This window comes from Hemitrygon akajei, chromosome 5, assembly GCF_048418815.1.
Source record: "Hemitrygon akajei chromosome 5, sHemAka1.3, whole genome shotgun sequence".
NCBI lineage: Eukaryota > Metazoa > Chordata > Chondrichthyes > Myliobatiformes > Dasyatidae > Hemitrygon > Hemitrygon akajei.
Genome location: NC_133128.1, coordinates 183,019,656 through 183,046,423, shown reverse-complemented (window position 1 = coordinate 183,046,423; position 26,768 = coordinate 183,019,656). Strand labels below are relative to the sequence as shown.

The 26,768-nt window shown below is 42.1% G+C and overlaps 1 protein-coding gene and 1 long non-coding RNA gene across 2 annotated transcripts in view; one reads left to right on the top strand and one right to left on the bottom strand.

Annotated features, from left to right (window-relative positions):
• Window positions 1-26,768, top strand: part of LOC140728538 (adenylate cyclase type 10-like) — a 123,608-nt gene that overhangs the window by 16,699 nt on the left and 80,141 nt on the right. The window contains exons 8-14 of the mRNA XM_073047406.1: window positions 5,835-6,026; window positions 7,000-7,118; window positions 9,669-9,745; window positions 13,098-13,287; window positions 18,684-18,739; window positions 20,868-21,039; window positions 21,963-22,155. Coding sequence (XP_072903507.1) covers window positions 5,835-6,026; window positions 7,000-7,118; window positions 9,669-9,745; window positions 13,098-13,287; window positions 18,684-18,739; window positions 20,868-21,039; window positions 21,963-22,155 — 999 coding nt within the window. The remainder of the gene's footprint in view (window positions 1-5,834; window positions 6,027-6,999; window positions 7,119-9,668; window positions 9,746-13,097; window positions 13,288-18,683; window positions 18,740-20,867; window positions 21,040-21,962; window positions 22,156-26,768) is intronic.
• On the bottom strand, window positions 8,839-9,321 carry LOC140728539 (uncharacterized). Its single transcript, XR_012099102.1, has 2 exons — window positions 9,169-9,321; window positions 8,839-8,887 (listed from the first exon to the last, which is right to left on the bottom strand). It is a non-coding gene; the product is annotated as an uncharacterized lncRNA (long non-coding RNA).

Below are 26,768 nucleotides of genomic sequence, written 5' to 3'. Positions count from 1 at the left end.
GCTGAGCCCTTGAAACTGGTTGGCCAGTGGACCACTCTTAGTCTGGCCTCTACCCTTTGACCTATTTGGCGTGGGTGACCGTACTGAAGCACCAAAGAATTAAAGCCCTAACTCCAACCAACAAGCTCTATGGTCATTGAGGCACGCAAGCCTGCAAACCCCTAGAAAAAGCTTGTGGTCCTCTTGGAGATAGTACATGACACTTACTCCTACGCTAATCAGGATGTCACGTGACAGAATAATGGGCCTAGGTTTATATACAGTAATGTAGGTTTAAGATACTGCTGGTGAAGCCAAGTGACTTCTTATCAGTGACAAACAAAACTACTAAATACTTTACTAATAACACTTTATCCATTTCAGGACGTTTACTCAGCTCTGCGCTGAATTGAGGCTGTGTTTCTTGCTCTGGCTGCAGTGATGCCAGGCTTTCTGTCTTTAGTAAACCAGTTCTGAATGCTATTTACTTTCTTTTATTGTTTGCACAATTGTTTTGTCTCTCTCTCTCCACACTGGGTGTTTGTCAGTCTTCTCTTTTTAATGGGTACTGTTGGATCTCTTTGTTTTGTAGCTGCCTGTAAGCTGATGAATCTCAAGGTTGTATAATGTATACATACTTTGATAGTAAATATGCTTAGAACTTTAAATATTACAACTGCTAAACATCTGAGGTGTACTTAGCAATAGCACATGGCCATTGCTGTTATGAAACATGTCTGTTAACTAGAAAATAAGAATGCTTGCACTCTTTTGGTTTTGGTCTAGACATTGTTTGGGAACAGTTGCCTGAAAGCTGGCAAATTTGTCCTTGGGGCTTCAGCATAGGGAGCTTGTTGTTCCAGAGTGCAGTCAATGAAATACTCAACACTCACTTTGCTAACCCCAAAAAGTAGATATTTTACTTGTTAAGTTAATTTAAAGACTCTTGCACATAACCATAAAGATTGCCAGGATATTTTAATTCGTCAATGTTCAGGGAAAACAGTAGATGACTCAAAGTTTCAAAGTACATTTATTATCAAAGTATGTATGCAGTATTCAACCCTGAGACTTGAATTCCTCACAGACGGCCATGAAATGAAGAAAACTGTGGAGCACATGAAGCACAAGAAAAAACAAATCATACAAACAACGAAAAAATGAGCAAAAATCACAGAATATAAAACACAAAATTGAAAGCGTCCAGCCACATTCAGTTCAGCTCGGTATTTGTTATTTGCTGGCTGCCCTGATTCAAAATCACCCAAAATAGCAACAAAAGAAAAGAGTGACCAGACACACATCACAATATGAAGTACAGAATCCAATCCACAAACAGCATTGATGAAACCTTGCAAGAGACCCAGTACTCTGGCATCATTCTCCGATGAGTGAGTGAGAGAGAGACTGACTTCAAGCAGCAGGGAGCGGAAGTTATCTCTGTCCTCTGTCTAATGGGGACCCACTGCAGGGTTGAATAAGAAACAGAAAGTTTACTGCAGATGCTGTGGTCAAATCAACAAGTACAACATGCTGGAGGAACTCAGCAGGTCGAGCAGCATCCGTGGAAATGAGCAGTCAACGTTTCGGTCAACAAGCTGGCTTGACTGCTCGTTTCCACTGATGCTGCCTGACCTGCTGAGTTCCTCCAGCATGTCTGTAAAGGTTGAATAAGGACAGAGAATACAAATCTGAGCAATTGAAAGGAACCAGGAAGAATGGAACAAGGTCTGCAGTATGATTCAGATCAGTGATAGATTGTTGTTTCCCTCCTACGTCTCCTCTTCAGAATGAACTATTGCCTAGTCATAGGCAGAACACATTGGTAGATCTCAGCACTCTAGAAACGTTCTGTCCTCAAAGGAGACATCACTGACTGCTGCTGTGAGACTCTAATGTCAAGCTCCTGACATCACAACTGGCCCCTGTTTGACCAACTTCCAAAGGCAGTAACTATGGAGCAAATAAATCACTCACAAGTATAGGAAGCTTGTCTGTAGGAGGATCAGGTCATAGGTGCAAACTCCTGATGCTCAGACTTTGATAAAACATTGCATCTAGTCACTATCTGATTAAAACGAAACATTCATTTGTCATAGTTAGAGAAAAATACAGCACAGAGGCAGGACCTTTGACCCATCTAGTCTGTGCCGAGCTATTTAAGTTGCAAACTCTCATCGACCTGCACCGAGATCACACCACTCCATAACCCTGCCATCCACGTACCTATCCAAACTCCTCTTAAACATTGAAATTGAGCTGGCATGCACCATTTGTGCTGGGGGCTTGTTCCACACTCTGACGACCCTCTGACTGAAGAGGTTTCCCCTCATGTTTCCCTTAAGCTTTTCACTTTTTGCCCTTAACTCATGATCTCTATTTGTAGTCCCACCCAACTTCAGTGGAAAAAGCCTACTTGCATTTGCCCTATCTGTACTGCTCGTAATTTTGTATACCGGTACTTCTACCAAATTTCATCTCAATTTTCAACGTTCCAAGAATAAAGTCCTAATACATAGAATACAGCCAAAATGTTTATGAATCAAAAATGTATCTGTTTCCTTTTTAAATACATCCAAATTCTAGCCTCCACGACCACCTTTGGGAAACAATCTGGAAATTTGTCATTTCTGGAGAAGATCTTCCCATGCCATCCGATTTCTGATAACCATCAGATCTTTTTTGAGCTTCGTCAGCTGGGGGAAACATCTGAATATCTGCCCATCTTTTGAAACTTGCATGTTCAATATAATTGAGCTCTTATTTCTAAATTCTGAAGAAGTACAGATTGATTTATTCACAAAAATGGGACACTGATCTCATAAGGTGTTCATTTTCAGAAATGAGCATTTCCTACAACAAAGTATACCAAGAGCCATGTATCTGTTTTCTATCTATACTGTATTTTGTGTTGCGTGTTTATTATGGTGGTGAGTCACGTGGGTTGGGGCATGGTAGAAGAAAAGAGTTTAGTTACATGTTCATGCTTTGTCCTTGGGGGTATCAGTCTAGTTTTTGGTAGAACTTAATTATGTTGAAGAAAGCTTATGTACATTTTATATGCTGAGACTTTTTGATATCGCTAATTTTGGTTTCATTAGCCTTTATTGCTTCAAGATCGTTTGCTTTGCTAGCTTAATAAGAGATTAAACGTATTCTTTGACTTTGAAGCCTTGTTATTGGATTGGAGAGCGCACCGTATAGAATCGACCTCCTCACCCCTCCTGCCACTTAGGTTCTAAGCAGTGTTGGTTTGATTGAATAGCTGCTACAAATGATATTGCAAAGGATTGACAGCCTCTTGCTCTCAGACCACTCTGACTGATACTGAAGGCAATTCTGAGACCTTATCTCAGGGATCCCTGTCATTAGTCACTGGTCAGAATACGATCAAAACAAAACTTCCCTGTGGATCAACAGTTCGAGGTTTAATTATCAGGCACATCTTGTTAATAGTCACTTGTACTTGACAAGCCTATATATCAGTGGTCACATTTCAACAGGCTGTTTTGCAATCCTGCAGTCTTTGCTTTGGGAATGAGCTTATGGCTCCATTCATCTCTTCTACTATTAGCTATTCATGCCCGGAGAGCAACACGCACAAAAATGCTGGAGGAACTCAGCAGGCCAGGCAGCATCTTATGGAAAAGGGTATAGTTGACGTTTCAGACAGAGACCCTGCGGTTGTTTGGATCTCCAGCATCTGCTGATTTTCTCTTGTTTATGCCTGGAGAGAATGAGTCAATTAACTCTTTTAGCTGCAGCACATCTCCACCTAAGCTAGAGAGCATGCAGAAGGATGTTGGTGGAATTGGAGGGTTTGAGTCATAAGGGGAACTGGTTAGGTTGCCAAGCAGGAGAAAATCTGCAGATGCTAAAAATCCAAGCAACACACACAAAATGCTGGAGAAACTCAGCAGACTCTGGATAGGCTGGGTGTGGAGGAGATTAAGAGGTGATCTTATCGAGGTTTATAAAATTATGAGGGGCATGATGTGGGTATTTAGTCAGTCTTCCTCCCAGGCTATGCGAGTCTAAAATTTAGGCATAGCTTTTAGGTGAGAGGGGAGATATTTTCCGCATAAAGAATGATGGCTATACAAAACAGTTGTAAAGGCGGTGCTGGAACGAGGACAATTATGATGTTTAAACAATGTTTGAATGGGTACGTGGATGGGAAGGGTTAGATTAATGCATCTCAGGAAGATTTCTCATCACATATCCTAGATACAGGAACAGGATTCAACCATTTGGGCAATCGAGTCTGCTCCACCATTTCATCATAGTTCATCAATTTTTCCTCTCAGCCCCAGTCTCCTGCTTTCTCCCCGGATCCCTTCATGCCCTGACTAATCAGGAATCTATTAACCTCTACCTTAAATATACCTAATGACTTGGCCTCCTGATCATTGACGGAATGCCTAATTTGATAAAAGCCCAACAAAAATTACACAGAAGATATGTTATTGTCAGACATTGGTTTCAGTGGTACCAGATGAATGAATGTTACCCCTGAATATCCTCACTGATCTACAAATGGCTGCATTTTAAAGGTTCATTTTAATGTATGCAGTATACAACCTGAAATTCTTACTCTTCACAGCTATTGGATTTTCAGAAATAGATTCAGGGTAAAGTTTCATTGAGTTCCCCCCACTTAAAAACTGTTTCTCAATTAAAACCACTTTACTCCAGTAGCATGTTACTTTTAATGCAGTCATTCCAAGTTCTTTTCAATTCCATGAAGCAAGGCTCAAATATTTTATCTGAAGGCTCATGTAAATGGCATTCATCAAATAATCTATTTACCATGCTTTCCAAATAAAAGCTACCTAATATAAAAATGCTTTACATCACATTGCTGTGAGAATTTCTTTTTTTAAAATTTAGGTAAATTTAGCCCGCTGCTCCATTCTCTCTACACCTATAACTGTGGCTAGCCACAACTCGAGTACCATCCATAAATTTGCTGATGACTCAACTATTGTCAGCAAAATTTCAGTTGGTGATGAGAAGGCGTACAGGAGTGAGATGTGCCAGCCACTAGGGTGGTGTCACAGCAATAACACTGAACTCAACATCAGTAAGACAAAAGAACTGATTGTGGACTTCAGAAAGGGTTAAATGAGGGACACCCGCTAGTCTTCATAGTGGGATCTCAAGTGGAAAGAGTAGGAATTTCTAGCTCCTGGATGTCAGTATCTCTGTGGATCTATCCTGGGCCAAACATAGCAATGTAGTTACAAAGAAGGCATGGCAGTGGCTATATTTCATTAGGAGTTTGAGGAGATTTGCTATGTCACCAGGCACACTCAAATTTATACAGATGTACTGTGGAGAGTATTCTAACTGACTGCATCACCGTCTGGTATTGGGGGTGGGGGGAACTACTGCACGGGATCAAAATAAACTGAAAAGCACTGTAAACTTAAAGCAGCTCCATCGTGTGCACTAGCCTTTGTAGTATCTGGGACATCTTCAAGGAGCGATGCCTCAAAAAGGGCGGCATCTATCATTAAGAACCCCCGGCACCGAGGACATGCCCTGTTCTCATTGCTACCATCCGGGAAGAGGTACAGGAGCCTGACGGTACACATTCAATGATTCAGGAACAGCTTCTTCCCCTCTGCCATCCGGTTTCTGAATGAATATTGATCCCATGAACACTAGCTCACTAATTTTTATTTTTACTTCTGCACTATTTATTTAATTTAAAAAATGTTTAAAATATATTAACTGTAATTCACATTTTTCTAATGCTACGATTGATGTATTGCATTGTATTCCTGCTGCAATGACATTAAGTTTCACAACAAATACCGGTGATAGTGAACCTGATTCTGATTCTGACTTAGATCGATGATGCAGTCCCTTTGGAATATTTGTCCGAAATGCGACCAGCGACCGTGGTGTTTGTGAACCTGCAGTTTGTGGAGAGTGCAACCATGTATCATCAATGCCAATCCATTCAGGCTTGTTGTATTAGAATTAACAATGAATTCAGAAATTATCAGGGCAGAATAAATAAGGTCTTTATGTTTGACAAAGTAAGTGAAGTCAAAGTTTTGTTTGTTGTTTGTGAAAGTACATGTAGGAGTAGATGAATGAAGAACATATTTGCAGCAGCCTCACTGTTGTAAGAACATTAGAGACATCATTCCCAAGGAAAGCATTAGTTAAGCATTTTTCATTAAAAGAAAGGGGCGCAATCAGAACAAAAAGTTGAAAAATTGTAGAACAAAGTAACCACCAGATGGCACTAATACCTGCAACTTTCCTTAAAAGACTCTAATGGGTAATACTGCGATGTGTGTCCCTCACAACTTAATAAATAAAGCATACAGTGATATGATAGAGATAGACAATAATCCTCAGTTTGTCAAGATGCTTGTCCCATTTTTACCTGAAACAGTTTGTTGACAGCAGAAAATACCCTGAAGATGTGTAACTTTTCCCTTTGGATGTTCAGTGCTTACTGCCTATTACTTAACCCTGAGTTCCCTCTTCCTTCCCGTTCTCCTAGGGTCTGCTCTCCTCTCCTATCAGATACTTTCTTTTCCAGCCATTGACTTTGCCCACCCACCTGGCTTCACCTCTCATCTTCCAAAGTAAGCAGATGATCAAAGCTCGCCCAAAATTCTCTAGCAGCGAAGCTGTTCCGGCATGAAAAATTAAACAAATATCCAGCTCATCTGGTGCGTAGACACTGCTTGAGTAAATGAAAAGGCCTTCAGTACCTTTCACAATCACACCATCAAAGCAAACTAATTGGAATTCCTTTTGTGCATTGACTTTCTACGATAGCAACTGTGTTGTGATTTATAATTTGCATGTTAATACTTTACTCAGGACAGAGATGAGCAATGAGTGATTGTTGGGAGTGTTTAAAATCCGTATATATCTCAATAACCTCATAAATCTCAAAAGTATACTGTTCTCCACTGCAGGTCAGTTGTTGAAACTGTGTTTAAATTTGAGGGTAATATTTGTGTATCTAACAGCTGTGTCATTTTTTTTCAGGGATGTACTTTTCTTTGTATTTTTGGTCTTCCTGGTGACAAAGGGGAAGATGAATGTGGAAACGCTTTACAGTGCTCACACAATGTTCGTGAATTCTGTAATAAACTGAGATATGTCAGGTAAGGAATTAAATTGTTTAGATGTATTAGAAAAGATTCCAGCTGCAAATTTTGTTAATCCATGATAATCAATATAGGTGAGGTGGAGGCATAGTAACAGTGCGGTAGGTGGAGAGAAGTTGGAGATAAATCAGATTTAGGTACAGATTTATTTATCACGTGTACATCAAAACGTATAGTGCAATACACCTCAGGATGTGCTGGGGACAGCCCACGAGTGTCTCCACTAAAATAGCAGGCCCACAGTGTTCAGCAGAACAACGCAAGTGGCAACAACAACAAAAACAACACATCAGTGAAACATGTCTTTTTCCCACCTATAGTCAGGCCTTCACAGCCAGGACAGGCCACCTCCAGGCCTCCATTCCATGCCCTTCACTCTCAGACTCACATTCTCAGGCCTCCAATGTCCAGTCCCTGGCCTAGACTCACAGACGTGCAGATTTCAGGTCTGTAACCAGACAAACCAACCCAGGGACTTCAACCTGTGGACTCACCAACTTCAGACTTTGACCTTTGGGCATTTACCTCCAGATTACACTGGCCCCTCTAGATATCAATAGTGACTTTGTCCTTCAGGTCTCAGCCACAGGACTGATACCTTGACCCTTGGGCCTCACCCTCTGGACTTGCATGGACCTCTGACCCCAGGACTCACTGACCTGAGGGAACACCGGTGTGGTCCTCGTGCCTTCTGCCTGCATGGGCCTCCAACCCAGGATTTGCCAACCTGGTCTCCATCCTCAGAGCCTGACAACCCAACCTCCATTATCATTGTCCTTTGACTGCTCCGACCTGGACTACAAACACCGGCTCCTACCTCTGCCTCTTCATTTACTGTGCTTGACCTCTAACTCACCCTATCTCTGTCTCAAAACACTATCCTGACCCCAAACTTGCCAGGTTATCCACAAAAACATCCCTACAAACCTAAAAAGACAGCTATGTCTGAGCCAGGACCTTGACAGACAATGCAGCTCAGCGCCATGTTGATCGGAAGAATCAAACAAGTTCAGCAGTCAAAGGTGTGCTAGGGAACACGGAAGGGCTGTCAGGCTCGGTGCATTTACTTTCAGCATAGAATATGATTCAGCACTTGAAATGATGCCTCTGTTTCAGACATGACAGCAGGGTTTTAGAAATTTTAGGAATAACATTAGGATTTCAGGTGAGAGAGTTGAGAATACAGGAAGAGTACTCATTACAGAGAATATCATAGCTGTCCTTACAGAGAATATCCTGAAGGGATCATCCAATGAGGCTACATGGGTAGAACTTAGGAATAAGAGAGGGGTAGTAGCTCTACTGGGGGTGGTGGTGTGATGATACATCTCTACTGAGTGAGATATCAGGCACTCCTTCCCTCCGCTGGCCTGCAGGTGTAACGCCTGCTTATCCCCCTCATCAGGGTTACATGAAGCCAAGGGAGCAGGCAGTGGACGGTCGTATGAGCAGCTGGTGCATATCACAAGTCCTGCTTATGCGACCACTGACACATAGAACATAGAACAATACAGCGCAGTACAGGCCCTTCGGCCCACAATGTTGTGCCGACCCTTAAACCCTGCCTCCCATATAACCCCCCCCACCTTAAATTCCTCCATATACCTGTCTAGTAGTCTCTTAAGTTTCACTAGTGTTGTAACGTTCTCGCTCGGGTGTGACGTAACGCCGAGGTAAACGTTGAGATAAACCAGAATCAATGCAAACGAGGCCGCAGTAAGATTAACCATTTACTGTTCACTCTTCACATTAACGCATGGTGAAAACTGTTGAAAAACAATACAAGATTGGTACAGTGTTTGTTTCCTTCTAAATATCACATTTACATTGTGAATACTTGCAAAGGTAAAACTACAATAACTACATTACATTAAAGTGCAGCATACAGTCAGAATCTAGCTGCTCCATTGGCTGCTTTAGATACACTTCAATACAAACTATCCCGACTCTTTAACTGACGAAAAGGTAAACCTTACCGACCGTCGTTACTTTTAACAGAATCGGCGTTAACATTTTAACTCAAAATATCGATTATCTAATGACTTACAGCGTTGCTTTCACTGTGTCTTTGGTGCATAGAGAGACCCTAGTCGGCGTTATGGTGGCACATGTGAGTGACCCCCACCCTTGCGTGAATCTCAAACCGGTAATTTCCCACAAGACGCGGCGAACCCGGATGTGACGTCATCGCAGCCGCGATGTATTACAGACAAATCAATTGATTTAAACAATCCTAACTTTAACTAAAAAAATGCTAACAAATTACTACGCGAAAATATTATAAACTAAATAACAGCCATAAAGGCAGCACAAGTGTATCTGCCTCCACCACTGACTCAGGCAGTGCATTCCACGCACCAACCACTCTCTGAGTAAAAAAACCTTCCTCTAATATCCCCCTTGAACTTCCCTCCCCTTACCTTAAAGCCATGTCCTCTTGTATTGAGCAGTGGTGCCCTGGGGAAGAGGAAAAATCTGCATGGATGGGGGCAGAGGGACCTGATTTTGTGGAGAACAACTCTAAGATTATATTTTCTCATATTTCAGTGTAGCATCTATTGGTATAGCAAGTGGCCCTTTATTCTGTGGTGTAGTTGGTCATCCTCTACGTCATGAATATACAGGTAAACAGAAAATTCGTATAAAATATCTAAACCATGTGGTAGATTTTGTTTATATTTTCTTGTTTTAAATATTGTAATCCCACATCTATATGTAAAACAGATTATCCTATGTTTTAAAAAAAATCAAATTTACTGTATTGCACTAAAATATCCTGTGATTCTATCTGGACATGCATCAGGAAATATGAGTTGAAAAGTATAAATTGAGACAAAATTTATTGTCTCTTTTTCACTGTTTATTTACACACTCACACTCTTACTGGGTAGTGAGTAGTGAAGGGCAAAATTCCTTCATCCTGTTAATGCAGGGGTCGCCTGTAGACTCATTCTCTGCTCTGGGCACAGGAGTGGCAGATAGGATTTGCTCTAGAGAAGTGCGAGTTAATGCATTTGGGGAAGGCAAACAATGCAAAGGAATACGTGATAAATACATGACCTCCCAGTGGCCACACATTTCAATTCTACGTCCCATTCCCATTCTGATATGTCTATCCATAGCCCCCTCTACTGTCAAGATGAAGCCACACTCAGGTTGGAGGAACAACACCTTATATACCGGCTGGGTAGCCTCCAACCTGATGGCATGAACTTTGACTTCTCTAACTTGCGTTAATGCCCCTCCTTCCCTTCTTACCCCATCCCTGATTTGTTTTTATATTCTCCCCCTCCCCCTATTTTTCTCTCTCTGCCCATCACTCTGCCTGTTCTCCATCTCCCTCTGGTGCTCCTCTCCCCCTTTCTTTCTCCCGTCCCATGATCCTTTCCCTTCTCCAGCTCTGTATCCCTTCTGCCAATCACCTTCCCAGCTCTTGGTTTCACCCCACCCCCTCCGGTCTTCTCCTATAATTTCGCATTTCCCCCTCCCCCTCCTACTTCCAAATCTCTTAATATCTTTTCTTTCAGTTAGTCCTGACAAAGGGTCTCGGCCTGAAACGTCGACAGTGCTTTTTCCTAAAGATGCTGCCTGGCCTGCTGTGTTCCGCCAGCATTTTGTGTGTGTTACGTGATAAATGACACCTGTTGCACGCCACAGACCCCGAAGCGACATTAGGTTGTGTTGATGGATAGAGAGTTTAAAAGAAGCAAACAGGGTCAGTCAGCACATTTTGTGTGTCACAGTTTTCAAGAAGACGTCGGATTGCATGTGATTAGGTACTTGAACAGATCTAATAAAAAGAAGTTAGGTGTGAGTGGGCCAGTGTTAGTGGGGAGTTGAGGCTTTGGCAAGGAGAGGCAAAGGTCATAGGTAGTTTTTCTTTGTTATTTATTCTTTCTTTCTTGAATATTTATAGAAGTGGAAATGCCAGGCAAGGTAGTGGACTGCTCTTGTGCAGTGTGGGAGGGCAGGGAAACCTCCTTGTCTTCTACACCTGCACAAAGTGCAGCCAGCTGCAGCTAACAAACTGTGTTAAGACGTTAGAGCTGGAACTGGATGAACTCCAGACCATTTGAAAGGCTGAGGGGTTGATGGGCAGGGAGTGATACAGGGAGGTAATCACACCCAAGGTGCAGGACACCGGTAACTGGGTGACTGGCAGGAGGGGGAAAGGGGAAAGTCAGTCAATGCAAAGTACCTCTGTGTCCATTCCCCTCAACAATGGATATACTGCATTGGATACTGAGGGGGGAGGAGGGTGGAATGCCCTAGCAGAGGAAAGCCACAGCTGTCAAATCTTTGGTAATAAGTCTAGTTCTGGCTCAGAAGGGAAGGGAGAAGAGGTGAGCTATCGTAATAGGGGAATCCATTGGTTAGGGGAACAGAAAGGAGGCTCTTTGGATGCCAATGAGATTCCCATGTCGTATGCTGCCAGGGTAGGGGACATCTTGGAATCTCGGATTGAGTCCGCAGCATTCCTGGCGACGCATGTAAAATGCTGGAGTAACTCTGCAGGCCAGGCATCATCTATGGAAAAGAGTAAACAGTTGATGTTTCATGCTGAAACCCTTCATCAAGAGAAGGAATGTTATGTTGAAGTTATATAGAGGTATACAAAATTATGAGGGGTATAGACAGGGTAAATGCAAGCAGGCTTTTTCCACAGGTTGGGCGGAACTACAACCAGAGGTCATGCTTAAGGGAGAAAGGTGAAATGTTTAAGGGGAACATGAGAGGGAACCTCTTCACTCAGAGGGTGGTTAGAGTGTGAAATAAGCTGGCAATGCAAGTGGTGGATGTAGGGTCGATTTTGACATTTAAGAGAAATTTGGATAGGTACATGGATGAGAGGGGGTGAGGGGTTATAGTCTGGGTGCAGGATGATGGAATTAGGAAGATTAATGGCTCAGCACGTACTAGATGGACCAAAGGGCCTGTTTCTGCGCTGTACTGCTCAATGATTGTATGACTATGATACATTGGTGATACCGTGAAATACAGAGGGGTAAAGATGTCTGCAGTGTATGCTAAGAGTACGTGTTTTTCCAATTCAGACTCATGGGCACTAATATTGTACATAAAGGAATAGCACAGATATTCTATTAATTTTTTTTATTATTGGGGCAGGTGCAAGTCAGTGGGACTAGGCAGAAAAATGGTTCGGCACAGCCGAGAAAGGCCTGTTTCTGTGTTGTAATGTTCAATGGTTCTATGAGTGGTCTGCAGCTCAGACAAGAGAAAGAGGAGCACATCGTTTCCAGTGCAGAGGATGAGGTCTTGCAGATTTTGCTAAGGAGGACTTGGGTAACATTAAACTGGTGTATTGTCATGTGCTAAAATTTCATGCCATCCATACAAGTCATTTCATCAGATCAGTGCATTGACACTGTACAAGGGAAAACAATAAAATAATTAATTATGGCTTTGTATGGCAAATGCTCTGCATGAGACCACAGGAAACTGCAGAGAGTTGTAGATGGTATTCAGCATATCATGAAAACCAACTACCTCTATGGGCCTGTTTATTCTTCACACTGTCTAGGTAAAGCAGCCAGTATAATCACAGACAGCACACGAAACTCTGGAGGAACTCACCACAGTCTTGCCCAGATCTTCTCTCTCATACTGCCCTCCAATCAGGCAGAAGCTACAAAGCAGCTACCGCCAGGCTCAAGGACAGCTTCCAGTCTATTATATGACTATTTAATGGTCTCTTTGTATGTATGGTGGACTTCCAACCTCTCATACTGCTTTATTAAGATTTTGCACTTTATCGTCTGCTTCCCCTGCAATTGTGCCACTTTATTTTGCTTTTTGGTTATTGTGTTTCCCTTGTGTTACCCTGACGTACTGATGTGGTGAAATGATCTCCATTAATGGCTTACAAAACTAAGTTCTTCACTGTGCTTTGGTATGTGCAACACGTAAAAATTTGATTTATCAATTTACCAATTTGTATCACTTTTCATGAAAAAGTTATTGGTCGGAAAGTAAATATAGCAGCACGACTGATGATGACGTATCCTGGCGTGGTTTCCTGTGATGAGGAGACGCATTATCATGCAAAGATGCCATCTTCCTACTTTATTGAACTTCCCAAGCGAGCGATGAAAGGTGTGGCCAATCCAGGGACAGTTTACCAGTACCTGTCCAAGAAACATCAAAAGTAAGTAGTAATTTCTGGCCGCGCACCTGCGCTCCATCTGTCAGAAAAAGTGGGATCTTCTGGTGGCCACCCTCTTCAATTCTACTTCCCATCCCCATTCTGACATATCAGTCCGTGGCCGCCTCTACTGCCACAATGAAGCCACACTCAGGTTGGAGGGACAATACCTTATTCCGTCTGGGCAAGATGGCAAAAACATCGATTTTCTTGAACCTCCAGTAATTACTCCTCCCCCTTCACATTTCCCATTCCCATTTCCCTCTATCACCTCTTGTCATTGCCTGTTCATCACCTCCCTCTGGTGCTCCTCCCCTTTCCCTTTCTTCCACGGTCTTCTGTCCACTCCTATCCGATTCCCCCTTCTACAGCCCGTTATCCCTTCTACCTATCAGGTTTCCAGCCCATTACTTCATCCATTCCCTCTCCTGGTTTCGCCTCTCACCTAACACGTACTTCTTTCTCCTTTCCCCCCACCTTCTTGATCTAAATTCACATCTTTTTTTCCGGTCCTGATGAAGGGTCTCAGCCTGAAACAGCAATTGTTAACTGTTTTCCATAGATGCTGCCTTGCCCGCTGAGTTCCTCCAGCATTTTGTGTGTGTTGCTAATAATTTCTAGATTTAAGTATGAAGTTCATTAATTTAAAAGTTTAAAAAAAAATCTTCATTGTCTTGAGAACAATGAGAAAATCTTCATTGTCTTGGAGTCAAGTTAGGAAAAGGGGAAGTACAACGAGATCTAGGTGTTCTTGTACATCAGTCAATGAAAGCAAGCATGCAGGTACAGCAGGCAGTGAAGAAAGCTAATGGCATGCTGGCCTTTATAACAAGAGGAATTGAGTATAGGAGTAAAGAGGTCCTTCTGCAGCTGTACAGGGCCCTGGTGAGACCCCACCTGGAGTATTGTGTGCAGTTTTGGTCTCCAAATTTGAGGAAGGACATTCTTGCTATTGAGGGAGTGCAGCGTAGGTTCACAGGGTTAATTCCCGGAATGGCGGGACTGTCATATGTTGAAAGATTGGAGCGACTGGGCTTGCATACACTGGAATTTAGAAGGATGAGAGGGGATCTGATTGAAACATATAACATTATTAAGGGATTGAACAAGCTGGAGGCAGGAAGCATGTTCCCGCTGATGGGTGAGTCCAGAACTAGAGGCCACAGTTTAAGAATAAGGGGTAGGCCATTTAGAACTGAGATGCAGAAAGACTTTTTCACCCAGAGAGTGGTGGATATGTGGAATGCTTTGACCCAGAAGGCAGTGGAGGCCAAGTCTCTGGATGCATTCAAGAGAGAGTTAGATAGAGCTCTTATAGATAGCGGAGTCAAGGGATATGGGGAGAGGGCAGGAACGGGGTACTGATTGTGTATGATCTGCCATGATCACAGTGAATTGTGGTGCTGGCTAGAAGGGCCAAATGGCCTACTCCTGCACCTACTGTCTATTAACTGGAAAATGTATAACAGCTATCTTGCTCAGCTTCCCAGCCCTATTGACTTTCTGTTTTATATTCTGAGTTTTCACTCTTCTTTTGCCATTTGTGTGATTTGCTGTTTTTGAACATGTGGTTGATGTTTTTCATTGCATGGTTTCCTTTGTTTGATGGCTAGTTGTGGGAAGATGAATCTCAGGGTTGTATGCTACATACATACATGTTAGTAAATATACTTCGAACTTTGAATCCACTGAGTCCCTCCAGCAGATTGCTGCTCCATATTACAACATCTGTAGTCTCTTCTGTCTCTAGCAGCTCACTTCGTTTCCCCACATCTTCCTACAATATGACAATTACACAAATTTGTACTGTTAAACCCCTAGAACGTCATTGCTATGTAAGATCAATAATTTCAATGGATAGCTTTTGCTGGAGATTTACAGAAATTATATTAAGCCTGTTCTAAGTTACTCAGTAGCAAACCATGCACAAATTTAAAGACCTATTTGACCATGAGTTTGGCTAAGAATCCCTAAATATCTGTAATCTCCACTTTTCACTGGCTGATGGTCATTGAGGTGACCTCCCCAGTTGCATGGCCTCTGATTCTATTATGGTTATTATTCTATAGATTTATTGAGAATGCCCACCAGGAAATGTATCTCAGGGTTGTATATGATGACGTATATGTACTTTGAACTTTGACCTTTTTTGTCCTTTCCTATTTTCTGTCTCAGGTACACATGCTGCCAGATGCAACATCCAAGCATTTGCTATCTCTTGACTTAACACTTCCTATTAGTTATTACTGCACATATCTTAATTCAAACTCATCACTCCTAATCCACGTTGGTTTGTGATTTCCCAAAGCTTTGATTGTAAAATTTTCATCATCCTTGGCCGTGTGTTTTCCATATCTTTGTAGCTTCTGCTAATCCTAGGATTATTTGAAAGCATTGGACCCCTCTACTTTGCGCTTGTGTATCTATCAAATCCTTCTCTTTACATTGACCACTATATCATTTGGTTTATGACGTGCCATTTCTTTCACATCAATTCCCCAGCACATTCCCCTTACCCCTACAAGGTCTCACTCACTAGATACTTAATTAATGCCCTTTTGGATGTTATTATTCTATTTACCCTTAATAGCTTTGAAAAATAAATAACTTATGTCTTTTCTGCTCTATGCAAAACAAAGCAATCCAAGAAGTACAATAATACTACAGATACTGCAGCCGCCAAGGAGCTCCAATAAGCCAGGATAAATACTGTTTTTCCGTGCTGAGTGGAATTTAGACCATAAGATAAGAGGAGCAGAATTAGGCCATTTGACCCATCAAGTCTGCTCTGCCGTTTCATCATGGCTGATCCATTCTCCTCTCAGCCCCAGTCTCCTGCCTTTTCCTCGTATCTGTTCATGCCCTGACTAATCAAGATTCTGTCAACCTGTGCCTCAAGTATACACAGTGACTTGGCCTCCACAGCCACCCTTGGCAACTAATTCCACAGATTCACCACCCTCTGGCAAAAGGAATTCCTCCTCATCGCCTTTCTAAAAGGATACCCTTGAAGCTTCTCCTGTGACCATGGAGGTTTCCTCTGTGTTTTCAACCTCCTTTCCACATTCCAAGGAGGTGCAGATTGAGGCTAATGGGCAACTGAAATCAAAATGATTTGTCACTACATTCATGATAAAAAGAGATTACCGGTGGTAAGATTAGGGGTTAAGAAAAAAAAGCAGCAATGCAGAAGCTGGAAATTCTTCTGGCAGTTCCTGGCCTACAGTGCTTGAGAGTCAAAGCCTTTTATATATTGCTGGAGTGTTGTGTGCAGGCGTCAGTGGAACTGAAGAACCTAAAATAGCATTGGAATGAATTTGAAAACCTTTCAGAATTAGAAATGTTATTTTGTTATAATTATATGATAATGGCTGACTACTTGTTCATAGTGTAGACAGTGCTTTGTTTTGAAACCATATTTTGCCTCAAGAAAATACGATTAAAATTAACCCCTGTAATAATGTATAAAGTGGCCTAATAATATATGGTGTTGGACCAGAAATGTAATGGTTGAGAGTAAGATGCTACCTAACAACTCAATAATGAAATAAATATAAGGATTTGTGTACTTACAGCAGACAATACTGTTTTGGTGTTGTCACATGTAATAGAATTCCCCAGTCCATTTGAGATGACCATCCACTTCCACAACCTCATCCAGTCAGTACTGTTTAATTCTGAAAATGTGTCATGCCCCAGTCAACGTCTCTCACACTTCATCAATCTTCTCATGCACAACTTGGTATGCGTTGGAATTAGTGGGCATGCGTGGTAGTCATATCCTGGTATGATTCCTCTGCAATGATATGATCTGCAATTCTTTCCCAATGTCCTCCCTCATAGCGGGAAGAAAATGTCCTCCTTCCTCTCCGTAAGGTCATCGCAAAACTCAATTCACTTGTTCAGCTTTTTTTTTTGAATAAAGGAGTTTGTTCGTTTATCTGGGACCAGTTACACCTCTCCTTTAATACCTGCTGACTGATTAGTGGGTGTCAGGGTGGAGATGTCTCTACCAAAGGAGGTTTCAGGCACTCCTTCCCTCCGCTAGCCTGCTGGTCACCCTTAAGCAAGGTATAGCATCTGATTAGCCCCCCCCCCCCCCACCCCCAGTCAGGGTTATATGAAGCCATGGGAGCAGGTGGTGGACGGTCATATGAGCAGCAGATGCAGATCACGAGTCCTGGTTGTGCGACCGCTGACATCAGGCAGACAATCTGAGGAGTATTGATAATAGCTGGGGTCACGCATCTTGCAAAGACACTGCCCAGAAGAAGGCAACGGCAAACCACTTCTGTAGAAAAATTTGACAAGAACAATCATTGCTTTTATGGCACATAATGATAATAAGGCACTTGGATGCAAGTCATGCTGCAATGCAGCACTTGTAAAAGCTCAGTTGTACTCTTGTTATAAAGCAGTATCTTCTGTTACCAGTTCAGAAGTAGTCTTAAAGCAGAACATAGTTCATGTTACAAACGCTGCTCCAATTTTAACGCTCAAAATATCCATCAGCTGGGGACAGGGCATTGACCTGACACATTAACTCTCTCCCTTTCTCCATTGTTACTGCCTCACCTGTTGAGTACTTCTAACATTCCCTATTTTATCAAAGAAAAGTTGTGTAGCTTTAGTCAATACTAACAGACACTGCAATAATTAGAGCTAGTGCGCCTCCGATGTTTGCACGGTACTGCAGTAATTTTACATATTCTATTGTATTGCTGCCACAAAAACAAACAAAATTTAATGACATGTGAGTGATGATAAACCTGACTCTGATATGGGTCTCTATTGTGGATTGCGAATGGGAAGGGGGCAGGGAGAGGGGTATCATGGTTGGGAAAAGGGGAAGGGAGACGGGAGGGAGTGGGAAGCACCAGAGACATTCTGTATTCATCAGTAAACGAATCATTTGGAATCAAGAGACCTTGCCTGGTGTCTTAGGGCTGGGTATGCCTGTACCTGCGCCACCCTTAGCTCTGACACTCCTCCCCTGCCACCTGGCCTGCACCCCTTCTGTGGCACTCTATCCTCACAATTCCCAGCATCCTTTTCTCCCCGCCAGATTTACAAACTTCATATTGACAAATACAGTATCGTGCAAAAGACTGAGACACCTTAGCCATATATATGTGTCTAACATATTGCACAGTACTTTAGCTCAGGGTTTGGCTGAACCTCTAAATTGGATTAACTAATATAACAACTGAAATGAAACTTCCATTAGTGCTAGTGCTCATTCTGTTGCAGCTTTCTCCTTGTACTTCCTTAAAGTATGTATGACTTTGAAGTGATCTGCAAAATAAGTTTTTCACTGTATGTGACAATAGTAAACCAATAACGTGGCTTATTTATTAACTCTAATTAACCATTTTGAGCTTGTTACGTATTTTCTTCAGAATACTTGGAAAGCCTCGGATTTCTGTTGAAAAAGAAGATGATTATCCTCTTTTGGGTGAGTTTATGTTAAATTGGAGAGCAAGGGAAATATTAGAAGCAATTAATTGTATTTAAAATATTGACCTTCAGGAAAATGCTAATTATTCACTTGGACCCCTCTGCTATTTCTTTATTCCTACTGGCTTCATTTTGTTGATGATTGAGTCACTGGGCCTCATTCTCCTGCTCTTTATTACCTGGGCTTTACTCTTTATTCATGGAGGGTCATTCTCCTGTGTAATTATTTACTCCGATCTCACTCTGGACCTTTTTTTATTACTCTTAGGTCTGTCAGACTGTAAATTATTTACCAGACCTTGCTTTTTTACTGGAAATAATTTGGAAAATGTGTAGCTCGGGTGGTTGCTGGTTGCGTGGAGTTCTCTGATCTCTCTTACATGCAAATTTCTTTTAGTAAATTGTCAAGATTGGAGAGCAACTCATCTCAACCATTGCTTTCTCTTCTTACTCAAAATTATTCTTCACATATTTCCAACTTTAGGCATAATTTAGATAAGATGAGGATGTTTTGATTTGACTGAACAAATCTTGTTGTGACTTTGACTGAGCCACTTGGAGATTGGGGCTTAGTAAACGATCTTTATTCAGCGTGATGAGCAGGCGTCCTGTAAGAATTTCTCTTGTATGATTCCCAGAAGATTCTCATTGAATTGAAATTGCATTGATAGTAATTGAGGACTAACATAACAGCAGGTGATTAAATACATTGTCAACTTCAATATAAACAGAAAATGCTGGGAATACTCTGCACGTTTGGCTGGTCATTGCATCCACACTGGACTTTGAGGCGAGCAGTCCGGTTTGAAATCTGGTTGACTCCTTGTTCACTTTCCATCCATGCTGGGTTGAGCATCAAGCTAGAAACTCGGCCATGTAAAAAAAACTGACAGCAACAAATACTCTGTAGGTTAGGCCATATCTGGGGGAAGAGAAGGAGGCAAAATTTCAGGTCAACGACTCTTCGTCAGAACAGAGTTAGATAGATAGATAGATACTTTATTCATCCCCATGGGGAAATTCAACATTTTTTCCAATGTCCCATACACTTGTTGTAGCAAAACTAATTACATACAATAGTAAAAATATGATATGCATCTAAATCACTCTCTCAAAAAGCATTAATAATAGCTTTTTCTCCGAAGTGAAGTGTTGACTCTGTTTCTCTTCCCACAGCTCAATTGCCAAGCACAGCTTCAAACATTCAGATACCAGTGGATGGTGTGAAGGTTTCTGAGCACAAAACACTCAAAATATAGTTATGTATCACAGTATTGAGTGACGGCTTGCTGGATATACAAGCACCTCAAATACTGATTAACAGAACGATTATGTCTTGAACAATGCTTTAACTGACAGGATGGTCACAATCTCCACACTGATCTCATCCCAGAAGCTTCAATGTGGGCCAATTAACATAAATGTTCATGTGTTCTTTTGCCCTGAGTAATTTCAAATCCTGCAAACATAGAATGCTGCACACCCAACTGTTGGTTTCAATCTCTTTAACATATTGGTGAATGTTGCTTTGTTCAATAAAATATCTTTATCAATAGAAGCGATTGACTTGTCCGTTTCCAAAGTATAGCACTGTGCAAAAGTTTTTGGCGCATGTAAAAAAAAAATTCTGCACAGCAAAGATGTTTTAAAAAAAAATGAAAAGTTTCTAAATATTGAAACATTTACAACAAAGAGCAGAAAGCAGTAAAAAAAAATCTAAATCAAACCAATATTTGGTATGACTGCCCTTTGCCATTAAAGCAGCATCAATTCTCCTAAGTACACTATCATGCAGTTTTATAAGCAAATCTGCTGGTGGATTGTTCCACTCACCTTGGACAACTTGCTACAGTTTTTCTGCAGACTGTCTGTCTCACTCACTTCTCTCTCTCCAGTAACCCCGGACAGCTTTGATCGGGGCTTTGTGGAATTCATTCCATCTGAAACCACCTAAAAAAATTTAGGGTGCCTAAGACTTTTGTACAGTACTGTATGTCTCCTAATTGATCTTTGACACTGAACAGATTTTGTTTTGAACACTTGTTCTTGTTTGTATTAACAGCTGCCATCACATAGTTCCTAATTAAAATTGATATTCAATCTCTAACAAATCTCCTTTCTTTAAGGCCGAGAAAAAGAGATGAAGATTTTCCACAAGGCCCTGAAAAAATTTATTTCAGCTAAGGACAAGGAATCTCTTAACTGTTGTCAAGTGATTATGTATGAAGGCACAGTTGGGTTTGGAAAAAGCAGACTCCTAGTTGAAATCATCCGTACTTCACAAGCTCAAGAAATAAGGTTAGTGTCTTAATTGCAATCATTTATTACAAGCATCTGGGGGAGAATAAATGAATTACTCACAGATATTTTTTTTCAAATAAATCATATTAGTTTTGTCATAAAAAGAATTAGATTTAGAATTAGATTGAAGTTTTGGCCCCCTTATCTAAGAAAGAATGTGCTGACGTTGGAGAGGGTTCAAAGGACGTTCATGAAAATGATTCTGGAACTGAAAGGCTTGTCATACGGGGTGCGTTTGATGGTTCTGGGCGTTTACTCACTGGAATTCAGAATAATGAAGGGTGACCTCATTGTAGCCTATTGAAAGTTGAAAGGCCTCGATAGAGTGGATGTGGAGAGGATATTTCCTGTGGGGGCTTGGTGGGGGGGGTGGTGGGGAAGAATCACAGGACACCGTCTCAGAATAGAGGGGCATTCTTTTAGGATGGAAATGAGGAATAATTTCTTTAGCCAGTGGGTGGTGAATCTGTGGAATTTATTGCGACAGGCGGCTGTGAAGGCCAAGTCATTGGGTGTATTTAATGCAGAGGTTGATAGATTCTTGATTGGTCAGAGCTTGAAGGGATACAGGGATGAGCAGAAGATTGGGGCTGAGTTGGGAAATGGATCAGCCGTGATGAAATGGCAGCGCAGACTCAATTGGGCAAGTGACTTAATTCTGTTCCTATATCTTATGGTCTTATTTAGTCTTTTGCCAGTTTCTGATGGGCAGTTTATTGGGAAGTTTTAACTAAATCCTGGAATTTTAATTAGTTGAGGTAACTCCTTAAATCTGAGAGGTGGAGTTAGCCATCACACGTGCCTACTCTCAAACCCACACCCTAGGATTCTATTAATGAGTATATAGAAACTCATTAAAGTGAAATGTTCATTTTAATTAAAGTGAATTTTTAAAATTTATTTATGTATGTTTGGTGCAGGGTGTTACCATTTGAACTGGGGAAAATGGACATCACGGTACCCTATTATACTATTCAAACCATGATGGCTCTGCTGCTACATGTGAACCACTGTAAAAGTTATCCAGAACGAGAAAGAGTTTTACTCAGCAAGATAACAAAGCCAGAACTGGTTGAAGATTTATGTCTCTTAAATGATCTGCTTTTTGTAAAGGTACTGAAATAAGCAATCTCATCAGTGAACATTAACTTTAATATATTGTGGCCTTACAGCTTGTGTATCTGAAGACTGATCTTCATGCGCTGGTTCCTTGCAATTCAGTTTTTAACATCTCTCTGCCTTATTGCCCAATATGCTGCAGCAATGAAGGTCCTCCTCCTCTGTCTTCCCTTGGCTATCTTCTCTACTGTGCCCCAGGTGTGGTTCAGCATCTTAATTTCTACTTCTACGGTATGGCACCAAGTTGTCTTTGGTCTGCTGTGTTTCCCTTGGTCTTCGGGAGTCTATTGTCAAGCTGTCTAGATGATGGAGTAGGCCTCTCTGCTCATCACATGCCCAATCCATCTCCAAACTTTTCTTATGATGATTGTGGCCTTGGTGACACCATTGGAAGAGGGTGTGGTCGGAGATCTTTCTTGGACAGAAAATACAGAGGATCTTCCGGAAGCTCGTGGTGTGGAATCTCTCCATTCAGGTTCACGGGCACAAGCACGGCTTCGGCCTTAGATTCCCATGACGGGTTCAGTCGTGTCCTCCGGTGCTGTCTTGGTGAAGTTTGCACTTTCTCCTTGTGACTCCGCCAAGGTGTTCCCATTTTCACCAAAATACAATGGATGTGCTGGTCGGAATGTGATTTGGTTTCTGAAAACTAACCCTTGTGTTGTTGAGTAATAGGAGAATCGGAATGGAGCTGATGTCCACAAGAGAGAATAGATTAAAGGGAATGGGATAGATGAACTGTTCTGAGAGCCAGCACTGGACACAAAGGGATGAATAGCCTTCTTTAACTTAATTCAATAATATAACAGTGAAGAACCAAGAAACGTACACATTCTCTGAAATACTGAACCACAGACATTGAAGTTAATTATACAGAGGTTTGCTTTAATGTATGCAGCACTCTATGCCAATAAGAACCAATTATCTGACCTATAGGACATAGACCTAGAGATATGAAAGCCATTTCAGCATTTTTCTCTTCCCTCTAGTCAGCCGCAGCTCAGGCCCCATGTATTTCAGTATATTTAATCCCATATTATCTTAACAAAGCTGTCATTTTCCCATAAGAGAGATTTAGTTGCAACTCATATCTGAACTATAACTATTGAATCTAAACTCGGTGACCATGTTATCAGGTATTTTGTACCCCTAGTAAAGTGGCCTCTGAGTGTATGTGTTGCCGCTGAAGCCCATCCTCTTCAGGACTCAACGTATGCGTTCTGAGATGCTCTTCTGCACACCACTGATGCAGTGTGTGTTTGTGTGAGTTACTGTCACTTTCCTGTCAGCTTGAACCTGTCTGGCCATTCTCCTCTGATCTGTCTCTCTGTCTCTGTCTCCTCACCCAGAGAATCTCTGCTCACTGGGTTTTTTTGTTTTTTGCACCATTCCCTGTAAAACTCTAGAGACTGTTCTGTTTGAAAATCCCAATAGATCAGCAATTTCTGAGAATCTCAAACCACCCCGTCTGGCACCAGAAGTCATATTTCTTCCCTGGTCAGAGGTCTGGATCTGAACAACAACTGGACCATATCTGCTGGCGGTTTAGATAGATAGATAGATACTTTATTCATCCCCATGGGGAAATTCAACTTTTTTCCAATGTCCCATACACTTGTTGTAGCAAAACTAATTACATACAATACTTAACTCAGTAAAAAAAAATATGATATGCATCTAAATCACCATCTCAAAAAGCTTTAATAATAGCTTTAAAAAGTTCTTAAGTCCTGGCGGTAGAATTGTAAAGCCTAATGGCATTGGGGAGTATTGACCTCTTCATCCTGTCTGAGGAGCATTGCATCGATAGTAACCTGTCGCTGAAACTGCTTCTCTGTCTCTGGATGGTGCTATGTAGAGGATGTTCAGAATTATCCATAATTGACCGTAGCCTACTCAGCGCCCTTCGCTCAGCTACCGATGTTAAACTCTCCAGTACTTTGCCCACGACAGAGCCCGCCTTCCTTACCAGCTTATTAAGACGTGAGGCGTCCCTCTTCTTAATGCTTCCTCCCCAACACGCCACCACAAAGAAGAGGGCGCTCTCCACAATTGACCTATAGAACATCTTCAGCATCTCACTACAGACATTGAATGACGCCAACCTTCTTAGGAAGTACAGTCGACTCTGTGCCTTCCTGCACAAGGCATCTGTGTTGGCAGTCCAGTCTAGCTTCTCGTCTAACTGTACTCCCAGATACTTGTAGGTCTTAACCTGCTCCACACATTCTCCATTAATGATCACTGGCTCCATATGAGGCCTAGATCTCCTAAAGTCCACCACCATCTCCTTGGTCTTGGTGATATTGAGACGCAGGTAGTTTGAGTTGCACCATATCACAAAGTCCTGTATCAGTTTCCTATACTCCTCCTCCTGTCCATTCCTGACACACCCCACTATGGCCGTGTCATCAGCGAACTTCTGCACATGGCAGGACTCTGAGTTATATTGGAAGTCTGATGTGTACAGGGTGAACAGGACCAAGAGAGTACGGTTCCCTGCGGCGCCCCTGTGCTGCTGACCACCGTGTCAGACCTACAGTCTCCCAACCGCACATACTGAGGTCTATCTGTCAAGTAGTCCACTATCCAATCCACCATGTGAGAGTCTACTCCCATCTCCGTTAGTTTGTGCCTTAAGATCTTGGGCTGGATGGTGTTAAAGGCACTAGAGAAGTCAAGGAATGTAATCCTCACAGCACAACTGACCCCATCTAGGTGAGAGAGTGATTTGTGTAGCAGATACGTGATAGCATCCTCCACTCTCACCTTCTCCTTATACGCAAACTGAAGAGGATCCTGGGCGTGCCTGGTTTGTGGCCTCAGATTCTGTATTATCAGCCGCTCCATGGTCTTCATCACGTGCGACGTCAAGGCAACAGGTCTGAAGTCATTCAACTCCTTTGGTTGTGGTTTCTTCGGTACCGGGACAATACAGGATGTTTTCCACTGTCTGGGTACTCTTCTCTGCTCCAGGCTCATGTTGAAGATGCGCTGTAGTGGTTCTCCCAGCTCAGTCGCACAGGCCCTCAGTAATCGTGGGGAAACTCCATCCGGTCCAGCTGCCTTGCTGGTACAGATCTTCCTCAGTTGACCTTCCACCTGTGCAGCCGTAATCCTGGGCGTGGGCAAGGTCTCCTGTGAGTGGCTATTTTCCTGTGAGGGAAGTAAGCCTGGTGTGGATTTCTGCGGTGAGGATGAGATTGAGCTGTCGAACCTGTTGAAGAAGTTGTTCAGCTGGTTCGCTTTCTCCACATCTCCACTTATGTTATATACATTATGATTCTGGAAGAAGGTGGTGCTGGTGAACAAAGTGACCAAGGCTGACACCCTTCAGATAGTTCATGAAACTACTTTCGCTTCTTTGTTTTCTTAAAATGTGGCTGGCTACTGTTGGAGCCTGTGATCTATGTTTTAATGGGGTGCTTTCAGGCCGATTAAGCAATCCGGCTCTTTGCTGTCTCCGAGAGTGTTCGGTGAAGTTTTGAGTGGAAGTGGTGGCCTAGAAGCCAGGAAGCCTGGAGACTAGGCACGTGCCCACGGCTGACTCCATTTCTCGCTGATCGTGCCGATTAAAGCATCGAGGAGGATTGTATTCATCAAGGCGAGAGCAAAAGGCACACGTGTGTTTAGCTGCATTTATCAGCCTCTCACTCGCTGCTGCTGGAGAAAGATGTCTGTGTGTGATGGTCTCTCCCCCCCCCCCCCCCCCCCCACGTATGAATGGTCTCACCCCTTCCCCCTTTGATGCTGTTGCAGGATGGTGCTCGAGTCCTGGGTCTTGGGCAAGGTTTAGTTGATACGGTTTGTGGATTGGACCCTGCAGTTCCTGCTACAGTATGATTCCGGTTTCTGGTTGCTTTTTTTAATTGCTATTTTGTGTGACTTTGATTGGGGAGGACTGCCAATAATGAACGATACAGCACAAGATTTAACTGAACTGAATATGCCTGGACTGGTTAAGTGTTTTATATTCTATGCTTTTTGCTCTTTTTTGCTATTTTTCACACTGGGGAGGGCTTTGATGGTTTTCTTTGAATGGATTCCGTGGTTTTCTTTGTTTCATGGCTGTCTGTGGGAAGACAAATCTCAGGGTTGTATAATGCGTACATACATTGATAATAAACGTACTTTGAATTGAGTTGCTACCAGATGATTGGCTGACTAGATATTTCCATTAGCCAGCAGTTGTACCTAATAAAGCTGGCCACTGAGTGTATAACAAATTTCAGAGCATTGGTGCCAAGCAAAAAAATGCACATAAAATAAGTGATGAGCGCAAACATTGAAAATTTTGCAATTTGTATTTGGAGATGGGCTCATTATCTTCCATTAATCAAAATATATCTTGTTTACAAACTGTATAATGAATAGAAATTTGACCTTGGAGTTAATTTGATATTTGCTGAAAATAAAATTAACAATCATTTAATACTTCTAATTTTTTTCCTTTAGTCAAGCAGTCCAATTTGTCTTCTGGCTTTAGAGGGGGGAGATTGTTAATTGCATTTGTTAATCAAGGCAGTCTGTTCCTGATATTATCATATAACCCCTGCTGGAAGCTCTGATTTTTATCGTAACTGAGATATAGGCATTGGTAACAAGGT